The sequence below is a fragment of the Prionailurus viverrinus genome, chromosome A2 (assembly GCF_022837055.1).
Source record: "Prionailurus viverrinus isolate Anna chromosome A2, UM_Priviv_1.0, whole genome shotgun sequence".
NCBI lineage: Eukaryota > Metazoa > Chordata > Mammalia > Carnivora > Felidae > Prionailurus > Prionailurus viverrinus.
Genome location: NC_062562.1, coordinates 72516525 through 72527634, shown reverse-complemented (window position 1 = coordinate 72527634; position 11110 = coordinate 72516525). Strand labels below are relative to the sequence as shown.

The 11110-nt window shown below is 51.0% G+C and overlaps 1 protein-coding gene across 4 annotated transcripts in view; it reads right to left on the bottom strand.

Annotated features, from left to right (window-relative positions):
* Positions 1-320: 320 nt before the first annotated feature.
* Positions 321-11110, bottom strand: part of GLI3 (GLI family zinc finger 3) — a 279910-nt gene continuing 269120 nt past the window's right edge. For 3 of the 4 annotated variants that reach the window (XM_047849880.1, XM_047849882.1, XM_047849883.1), the window contains 2 exons: positions 7001-7331; positions 321-6001 (listed from right to left, as the gene is read on the bottom strand). In XM_047849880.1, coding sequence (XP_047705836.1) covers positions 3696-6001; positions 7001-7331 — 2637 coding nt within the window. In that variant the 3' untranslated portion in view covers positions 321-3695. The remainder of the gene's footprint in view (positions 6002-7000; positions 7332-11110) is intronic. The other variant, XM_047849881.1, reaches the window with a different exon arrangement.

Here is an 11110-nt window from a genome sequence, read left to right as displayed (position 1 = left end):
GACATCGAACCTTATTCGCATCCTTCCCCAGAGTCTGGCGAAGGGATAAAATGAAGGAAAACGATTATGGTCGTAACCGGCGTGCCTCCCAGGTAGGCACCCTCATGGACGTCCCCACCGGCAGGTGCATCAGCACCCCAATTTGGGGAGGAGGAATGGGAGTCTCAGGACAGACACGCACTCAGCTTGTCTGTGTGTGTGTGGGGGGGAGGGGTGGGAGTGGGGGTGGGTAGGGTCTGGGTCCAAACACAAGCTCTGGATCCTTCCCAGGGAAGCCGCTCTCCCTTCAGCTACGGATCAAAGAAATGACCCTGGAACAATTTCAGTACAAAGCGTTTTTTATTGACATTGTAAGAAACATGGTTCTTTCTTTTTGTTACAAAAGGAGTAGGTGGTTCTGAAAGCAAAAGTAGAGTCCACGCGTGGCGGGACCGCAGCCCTGGGCATGAGGTGGGCTTGGGGGCCTCACCGCACGGCTGCAGGCTGATCCGAGACGGCCCCGGGCCGGCCACATCCGAACACTACGCCTACAATCCTTAAATGTATTTACAGGTGTTTTCTTTTAAAAAAGGATTACACGTTTTATTTTTTTAAAAATCTAAAAAAGGCGAAAAAAATGAACTTGTATCTTATTTTACACGTTTGCAGGATACACAACGGTAACTTGTCAGAAGAGAACATCCTCCATCAGTTCAAAACAACACGGGAAACCGGGTTACAAGACAGCTCAGACTCGGCTACAATCGTGTGCTCGCGGCCGGCCGGGGAGCGCGCGGCCCGGAGCCCCGGTCCATCCATCGGGCGACACCAACTGGTCCCTCGCATCGACGAGATTAACATAAAATAAGGCACATACATCGCAAGAATCACAACTGCGGCTCGAGAGGATGAGCCAATATATGAGGAGCAGGGTGCAGTCTCGTCAGCTCTCCAGAAAAGAACACGGAATGGTTTAACCTGTGAAACTATGGTGAACACAGATGTTCAACAGGAGGACCATGTACGAGCCTGCATTGAAAGGCGGGATGTGAAACTAGGCAGTTGCTGCTGTCTCCCTCAACGCGTCGGGCAGGAAAGCAGAGAGAAGGTTGGAGGCTGGGGTGGGTCCTGTCCCGGCTGACACCAAGTCCACAGACTTGTATGTGGCCCCGACAGACCCTCCTTCCACTGACTGTCCAGCATCACTGCTCTCCCGGAAAAGTATGCCTTCTTCCTCCCTGTCCCCTTGTCCCCCTCTTTCTGAGATTTCCATGGAGAGAAGCCAAATGTGGAGCTGAAGCAAGAGTATTTCCTGCAAATCTAAGGGTAGAAGGTAAAAGTAGGAAAAGAAGAGGTGAAGGAAAACAGGCACAAGATGACAATGGTCCTCACCCAGCTGCCGTCCATCCTTCCACGAAGGACGAGGGTGACGTAGGAAACGATGGTAACTGAGAAATGGAGGTCGCCTCTGGGAATTTTACTGGGGAGGGCCGCGTGGTGCCAGGGACCCGCCATCCTCACTCAGGAGACGGGAGAACGCCCAGGACCCAAGCTTTGAGACAGAGGGAGGACGGGGGTCAGACCAAACCGTGAGAGCATGTAAGATCAAGACCTGGAGATGCTCGGGTTTGTGGAAAAAGGAGACTCGGGGAATGGATCGCTGATTTTGTGACCGGATCCTGACCTGTGTGAGGAAAAAGCCTGGCTCTTTTCTGTTGGAACTTGGTAGACTCCACTCCACTGAGCTCAGATCAGTAGCCGTCTTTTGCTTTGGGGCTCTGTTCCACAGCAGATGCATCCTTTGACCTAAAAGTAGGTGCTGGCTGTGGGCGGGAAGGGTCTCAACATCCCTCTTGATTTCAGGAACATCCAATTGAAAGCAAACCCAACTTTGTTAGCCACAAAGTCCCAAAGGGCACGTTTACCTCCACGCTGAGATTCTTGGTCCAAATGAGAGAACACAAACTGAGAAAAACGGGCTGGATCTAACATTTTGTTTTCCTATGACCTATTATTTTATTTTACTTGACTTTGACTAATACTAATTCAAATGGCAGGAATAAAGGGAAAAAGCCACCCAATTGACTCATGAATCACTCTGGATAAATCCAACTCCAGGGTCAATGGGAAAAAAGGAGCAGGTAGTCTGAGGTGTTAATATTTTATTATTAATAGTTTACATATTTGTAAATGTGAAATGCTGGATAATCCATGTACTCTGTGCACACATAGTATGTCTTTTATGTGTATCGACTGCACATGGGAAGTAGCTGTACTCCTTTTAGTCTTTAAAATGTTTTAATCCAAAACGAAAGTACCAATTAAGTCCACATTCAGGACTAACTGCATAGAACATTTAACTTCTTAAATGGATGCATCGTTTAATAGACTGGGTGTAAGAAAAGGCATCCATCCACACAGCTACTAACCCTCCTCCCCAGTGCTCTTAAACACTAACAATTGTTAAAGGGATTTATTCCAAAGGTCATCATATGTGAGCTTTTTCTTTCACAACTAAGTTTTATCAATCCCTTAAAATAGGGCACTTAGAATAGAAATACTCCTTCACTACAGTGGAATTAATATATGGCAATGACATAGGCGGCTGCCGGCTTGTTTCAATACCTATATACTTGGAACTATATATAATCAATTCTCAGTTACCTATGACAATGGGTAAAGAGATGGAACTATCATTAACAAATACAGCAAACCCACAAATGTTCCCCCAACTATTTCTACCCAGTAGCTTCACTCTACAATCTACCTAACTTCTCGTCAGGACAAATGCAAGTAGCAAACTCATGGCCCTTCCCCTCTCTCCCTGGAGCGCGGAACAGCATCGAACGGTCATGGGGACGGAGGGAGAAAAAGCAAGACAGATAACTGAGGAGTTGAGCGTGTAGACGTACCTGCCCTGAGTGCACTCACGGACAGGAGAATTCTAAACCCCAACCGTGAACAAACTAGTTCATCTGCCAGAGCCCCAAATTCCCGCTGTGTGCAAGTGTTGAAAGCATGCCCTGACCTGAACTGGGGGGGGGGGGCGAGGAGGGGGAGCAGGTAAAAAAAAATCGGTTATCTCTGCTACAGCGCCCCCACCAGAGATTCTTAAACTCACTATCCTTATTCTGATTCTTGTGCCCAGTGTGGGAATTACCAAAAACAAAAACAAAACAAAACGAAAACCCTCCAAAAAACCAAAAACAAACACAGAGCACATGTAAAGGGAAATTTGAAAAGCTGGAAGCATCAGCCCTCGGTCAAAAAGCACACCAACTCCTATTTCCTTTGAGTAACAGAGAAACATCAAATCCTTTCGTCTGACCTCTCTTTGAAAAGAAATGAGAACATGCACATCGCACATTTACACTGGTTTACTAGAAAGGGGGATGGGCTTATAGTTTAAAAAAAAAAAAGAGGATGGTTCTAGTGTAACAATACTGATTCAAAACTGAAATGGAAGACAGTTTCTCCCTAGAATACTTTAGGGTTGTTCAGAGTCCTTTTCCATAAAAGGAATATACTTGAAACACATCCCAGTTAGGTGAGATGAGATTGCTAAAATACATACAGAACTACAAACAAAACAAAACAAAACAAAAAAACAGCAAAAAAAAAAAACCCAAAAAACAAAAAAACAAAAAAACTGAGTCCATTTAATCTTTTAAACTCCTAAAGTTTCACGTTGGTTGGCAGCCTTCTCCCCTAACGCCCTATTGCATAACCGCAAGGAATTTGCTTTCTTCCGCGAGGGAGGTCAGCAAGGAGCTCATGTCCCCGATGGCCATGTTGGTGGTGCTCACGGACAGCGCGGGCAGCGGGAGGGACGCGCGGGGCGTCGTGAGGCGGGAGGAGGAAAGGGAAAGGTTCTGAATGATGCTGGGGCTCAGGGCTCCTGACATCAGGCTGGCGTGGTCCCCGTCGTCTATGATGGCATCAAAATCAATCTGCACCCCTTCCAGGTCATGGCCGTCAAGGCCGTCAACCGTGCTGGTCACCTGGTTAGCACCCGGGGAAAGTAATTCAGAGTTTTCGGCGCTGGCCCCCTGTAGCAGGCAGTTGGCTTCCGAGATGTTGAAGGAACCAGTCTTCATGTCGTGCTGACCGAAGCCAACGGGTTGGTCATAGAACTGACCAGAGTAACCCTGCACGTTAGAACACAGCTGATGGGGCTGCCCTTGCATCTCCGTCTTGATGCCGTTCACCTTGCAGGTCTGACTTGTGTCACTGAGCTGTCCCTGCTGCAGAGAGAGGCTGCCCCTCAGTGCAGCCTGGCGCCGGCCTCCCCCGTAGCCGGCACACGGCTGGTAGCCCCTGGCGGCCGCCAAGCCTGCCGGCTGGCTGCCAATGCAGGGAGGCCCCGGCAGGCCGCTCTCCGGCCCTTGATAGACGTTGAGGTGTGAGGTAGCACTAACCTGCCCTAGCATCTGCTGAGCGCCGCGGCCGGCCCCTGGGTGGTGCACGCTGTCGCTGAGGAGCTGATGGGCCAGGTACCCCTGTCCCACCAGGTCTTGGGTGGCCATGCCACTCACCGCGGCGCCCGCGGACTCGCCGGGCACCCCCGGCGACAGGCCAAACTCTGGCTGGCTCCCGGTTCCCTGCGCTGAGGTGCTTTTCAGCTTTGCCGCTGGAATCCCGGCCCCGCAGACGCCGTCCGGCAAGCCGGGCGCCCCCGGCTGCCTGTTGAGGCAGTTCCCGTACTGCTGGGCCTTGTAGGGCTGTGCGTGGAAGGCGTTTCCGCTGTGCTCGGGGCCGCCGTAGGAGCTGCCGGGCTCTGCGAGGCTCTGGTAGGCCCCGGCTGGGCCAGCTCCGCTCCTCAAGGCATCCTGTGGGTGTGCGCCCGGGTTGCCGTAGAGGCCGAAGGCTCGCGGCTGCGGCGCCGCGGGCCGCGGGCCGCATTTCAGCTTGGAGGAGCACAGGTCGGCGCTGCCGGAGCTGACTTCGTTCCACTGAATGGGCAGGTCGGATTTGCTGGCTTCGGTGCAGGGCTGCTCCAGCCGGCGGTACTGCTGGCCGGCGTGGCCGTCGGGCAGCCCCGGAGGCTCAAAGTCCCCGGGCCTGCTCCCCAAGCCGGGCCCGGGGGGCACTTTGCCGTCGTCAGAGACGGCGCTTTGGAAGTGCTGCTCGTACCCCGCTTGGTTCTGGGAATTCAAATACTGCACCACGTCATCGGGCAAGAAATCCTCATCGTTCAGGTTCACGTCGGCGTCCACGGTCAGGGACTCCAGGGTGATGTTCTCAGTGATGCTCGGAGGGCAGGGAGACGGCAGGAAGTGGCGGGGCAGGCCGCCCTCGGGCCGAGTGTAGTTCTGAAGCACTAAGTTCCGCTTGTCCAGGGATGGGGGCAAACCCGGGGGGTCGAAGCCGTGGAGGCTGCTGAACCGCTGCACGCGGGGCAGGGAGAGGCTCTCGGACACCGTCCTCACCGGGTCGCTGGCCCTCCTCACGCCGTTGCCCAGCACGTCCTGGGGCAGTAGAGGGCGGCGGCCCGACCCGTGGGCGCCCCCGTCGCTACACCTCCGCGGAGGGTGGACGGGGGGCAGGGCCCCCGCGGGCTCTCTGCCGTCGCCGAGCAGGGCCATCCGGGTCTTCAGGCTCATCCTCTCCATGTTGGGCAGCGGCGTGGGGGGCGGCCCGCCCGTGGCCGCCGCGTACTTGGCTTTCAGCCGGTACTGCTGCGCGGGCGTGAGGCTGAGCAGGCTGGGCAGGCCCTCGCACTGGCTGGCCTCGCTGGACCTGCGCGACGCGTCCGTGGAGATGGGGTCGTACGAGTCGGCCACGCTCACGTTCTGGGGCCGGCCCTCGGCCTGGGACGCCTCGCTGGACCTGCGGCTGGAGAAGCAGGGGGAGATGCCCGAGGAGCGCCGGCTGCTCAGGTAGGCGGAGCTGATGGTGCTGGTGCTGCTGTCCCTCCGGTTGAGCATGTTCAGCATGGTGATGTCCACACCAGAAAGGTCGCTTCTGTTCGGAAGCAGAGTCATGGGCCCGCCCAAACTGCAGCTGGTACTGGGCTGAGTGCCTGCGGAGGAAGGGTGGGAAACACGGATTCGTTTCAGGGTGACGTGGAACAGGCCCCGGGATTACAAGTCGGCGGGAAAGCTGGCCGACCCCCCGCTTAGACAAAACCGTAAAATCACCCTGGATCAGTTAAGCGGCTTCACACGTGGAGGTCTAGGGCAAGATGAAGAGTCCTGGGATGCGCACACAGTGCCTGGGTTACAGGCAAGGCCAAGGCCATTCCAGGAGTGTCATATGGACCGGAGGGCTTCCTCGGACATCCTGAGAAGGGGGAGTCTGCCTGAGCTGGTGGGTGGGGAGGTTCCCCCTTTAGGATACGCCCCGGTATTCGGTGCAATCTCAGCAGTGAAACCTGACATGGGTCTGCCAGTGCAAAAGGCTGCCTGGCTTCCCTTGAAACGTCAAATCAAGGTGGCTGCTGAACTGGGCCACCTGGGTGGCTCAGTAGGTTAAGCGCCTGACTTCAGCTCAGGTCATGATCTCGTGGTCCGTGAGTTCCAGCCCAACATCTGGCTCTGTGCTGACAGTTCAGAGGCTGGAACCTACTTTGGCTTCTGTATGTCCGTCTCTCTGCCCAGCTCCCACTCATACTGTCTCTGTCTCTCTTAAAAATAAATAAACATTAAAAAAAAAAAAAAGGTGGCTGTGGAACTCCCAACTGTCGACTGGAAACCAGATGGCAATGCTAACCCCAAATGTCTTTGTTGCAGGGATCTCCCCACCCTGGTCTAACAGCTACAATTTCACCATCAGAACGGTAGTCATGCACACAGTATTATCATCCTATGTGCTATTTTCTGTTTCGGGATCATCCCCTTATTACCTGTTTTTAAAATATGGACTCCCCAGAAAGGCAACCCTGACACGTACGTATGGTGACAGTATAATGTGAGGACCAGGGGACATACCAACACACATCAAGCCTGGTTCCTCTCACACTGGTTTGTACAGAAAAGAACAGACAGCCCTGAGCTGACGTGAGGTAGGACATGGAACTCACCGTTTCCTATGAGAGGAGAGACTGCAGGGGCTTTGGGGGGTAGAATGGGGTTCAGTCGTGGCAGTATTCCATTCACTTGTTTGAGCCTTTCTAGTTTTACGTGTTCCATCCATTTGGTCCCTGCCGGATTCCTCCTGGCTTGCAAAGCGAGGGCCGTGGTGGCAGTGGAAATGGTCGAGTCCATGATTGGGGTTTCGTCGATGGCCCCGAGGTCTCCCACACCCCCGCCGTCGGTCAGAGGAAGCTCGAGCCCACTGTTGGAATAGTTGCTGATGGGGGACTGTTGGCTGCTGCATGAAGACTGACCACCAGGGCTTGGCTGAGATGTCTGCTGGGGTCGAGAGGAAAGCAGAGAAACGTCACCGTGAAGGAAAAAGGAAAGGGAGCTGGGAATGAGAGCTCATGCAGACCTAGCCCCGCAGGGAGCTCAGCGGGTTGCATGAGAAGAACTATGTGGTGGTGAAGGGAGGCAGCCTCCCTCGACCACAGAGACTGATGGAATGCCAGGCGGATGTGCAGTGGGGGCGATGGAAGCCGGGCTTGCTGCACGGGGTGTGACTGGCACCACCTCCGCTTGTGGAATCCCGCCCCAGAGGCCAGCTCTGCAAACACACTCCCTCAGGTGCAATCCCGCTTGCACGACCTGACTTTATCCTCCAGGCAAAATACTTGGTCACTCTGAACCTCAGTTTCCTTATCCCTTATAAAAGGGGGACATCTTCCTTATCTTCGGGACCGTTGTGGGAATTGTGAGGCCCGGAAAGCACACGAAATATAAAAAACCTGGGAAACATTTACTGATTGGCTCTGAGAGCATCAGCTGGTCTTATTATCCCAGGTGGCTTTGGCCCAGAGGTTCATGCTGCTTGGCTACAGCATACATGGAAGCTGAGCACCAGCAGCACACGAGACCCTCTCTGAGCTATTCAGGGATGGTTCCCCAAGCTCTCTGTGACCTCTGCCTCTTTCTGTGCGTACTTGACTGCTCTGTAGAACCCCAACCAGGCTGTGGGTAAAGGCAGCTGTAGGAGGCACAACCTCCATCACTTAGCTTCTGCTGTACCCGGAAGGGTGGTGGGGGTGGGGGGCTTGAAAGGCTGCAAGTTACAGCCATCTGAGTCTGGGGAATGATCAAAAGTGCCCTGGCATTTCTCTAGGAGAATCAGGCAACGTCTCCCCGCCCCAAACCGCGTGGACTGTGGAAGACAATTCTGCAACTAGACAGAAACTTGATCTAGTCCACTGATTCTCAGTCAGGGAGAGGATGCCCCCCCTGGAGCTCCTGGAGCTGGGGAGCAGAAAGCTGACTGTCCTCAGGTCTGGGGAGCACCATATAAAATGACCCTCAAGGAGCAGTCTGTTCTATCTAAAATCCCACCGGTGCCCTGGTTGATACACAGTATCACCCCTTTTGTGTTGATAAGAAAAGTGATATTCGTTCAGAGAAGTTCAGTGACTGACCAGAATCACAAAGTCACAAAGTCAATGGTGTGACCAGCCTAGACTCCCAGCTGGGGGCTAGTTCCATTCTTCCACAGTGCCTTCCTCCACCATTACTCTACAAACTGGAGCCTGACAGCAGCCGGAAGAGCAAATCCTCCAGGGGGAGAGAACTACACACACACACGCGCGCGCACACACACACACACACACACACACTCAGTGACAGACACCTACTGCCCCAGGTGGGCTGCACGGTACCGTCGGGAAGGGGTTTTAGACAGAGGGCTTCTCAGTAGAACCCGTTAACACTCGCTCTGCAACCACAGCACATACACCCAAGCAAATGAACACTTTCTAAGTGAGTGCCATGTGATACACGAAGTTTGTCCTGGGCAACCAAGCAGAGCAAAGTGAGACACACAAATGGGATCATGAGTTCGTGAAGCCTCGCTTGAGTTTTGCTTCCGCAGAATCTTGGGAGTGCCGGGCCACCTGCTCCTTCTCAAGGTACTTGGAGCATTCTCTTGGTCTTTTCCTCTTGGACTGTCCACTCCAAGTGCGTGCGTGTGGATCTGTGTGGATGTGTACGTACACACGCATCGCAGACTCCCTTCCACAGGGCACAGGAGGAGATGCAAATGAGCTTGTAACGAGAGCTGCTCAGAGGAGCTCAGACATTTAAATATAGATTAACTTGCTAACAGCAAATGTATACAGATCGTCCTCAAAGAGGGAGGTACCTGTCTGGTCCAAGAATGAATTTACATGTGTCAATCTGATAATTAAATAGTCTTTGCGAACATCTGCTTGGTCGGCCCCAGTGTGATTTATTATGAAAGCCTAGACAAATAAAACGATGAGTTTCACCATCTAACTCCACATTTCCACATGCTGAACGTTCAAAACACATTGCTTCTATGTTTGAAACAGATCTGAGTAATGGTCACTACCAAAGATATCACAAAGCACAAAAAAAAAAAAAAAAAAAAGAAAAATGGAACGCTTAAAAGTTAAATGTTAAAATGAACACAAAACAAAAAGGGCAGAGAAGCCAAAATTCCCTCACCTTATTACCCACTGTCCTTAGGAAGTGAGAACAAGACATTTAGGAGCATTACAAAGAAGAGATGTGGAATTAATAAGAAAAAAAGAAGAAAGAATTTAATTCATAGCATGATGATCAAAGACAAGTTTTTAAAGAAAGAACATTAGAAATTAAATCTCATATGCATTAGTAAATGTCTATGAAGGTGTCTACTTCTATTCGCATGTGTATGTACACAATAACCCCAGCAGGAAGTTTGATTTTTTTAGCCTCACCTATAAAATATGGAGCTTCATCTCAATCTCTATGATCCCTTCCAGCCCATGTTTCTATGGTTTATTACTTTATAAAAATAGTTCACATCTTGGGGCATCTCAGATGTCACTGAGCCAAATAACTATAAGTTCCTATTTCTACCAATTTTCTTTTTAAATAATGGGTGTTTGGAGAGGAGATGACAAGTTTCCTTGGGCTAGGGATGTACATTAAAGGTACGAGAGGCTCTGGGTCCGTAGGATGTCCAAAGAACATAAATCATTGTCTCTCGATGACATAATCTAGGAGACTACAGATTCATTTTCCTTGTTTCATTAAACACTTGAGGATAAACTGTTGAATGTTCTGCACAGTACAGGTGGACTTTATTTTAGGAAATTGATATGTGGTCCCGAAAGAAAGGAGTATAGAAAACACTGCTCGTGAACTGATTAATTTTAAACCATAGTGATGAGTCATAACACACACATCAACTTTTGACTTAGGTGCCTTTTCTTTTTCTTTTCTGACTCAGGTGCTTTTTAAAAGCAAAATACAGCTACCCGCTGGGAAGTAATGATAAATCTGGAGAGCTCATTTGTATTATTTTTGGCTAGACTTTATGTCGCTTTCTAAAACTTGTAAGACAAACTCAGTAAGTCGTTAAAATTCAATCAGTCATTCAACTCCACTCTGTCAACCCTGGAACTGAATGTGCATTCTTTCTTACCCATACGTACTGCTGTGTGGTGATATCACTCAGGAATTCACAGGATGTCCACCCGATTGCTGGACTGTCCTCATTTTAAGAAAACACTTCCTTAAACTGAGTATACATATGCCTGCCTGACCATTTCCAGGCATCTGTTAATCTAAGCGCACGGAGTACCTGGTACCTTTCCTGGTACCAGGAAATCTACCTGGTACATTTCCTCCATATGCAGAGAGCACCAGACCAGAACCTGACACGTTCCCAGAGCTGACTCCATTAGGTACACTGCCAAATACAAATGTACTGAACCTCTTCGGACAGCTTCTCTTTTCATTTTTCTCATCTTCTAAAAAGTTTTAGATGTTTCAGTATGGCACATACATAAAGAAAAATCACCAACAGAAGTTTGAGAGAAGCTGCGAGTGTAGCATAAACCATCCCATCAGTCACCAAACCAGAATGAGTTTTCCCTGTGACATCTTTCAAATGCCTCCCTTGCTCTCTGCCTCCTTGGTTCAGGTCCCACAGCAGAAATGGTCTCTGGTCTATCAAGCCAATCCCTAGCTGGAACTCAAGCTGGCTTTTCTAAAATAAACCAGCTGTGCCAAGTCATTCCCCATCACCAGTAAAATCTAATCTTTCTTATCCTCACTCG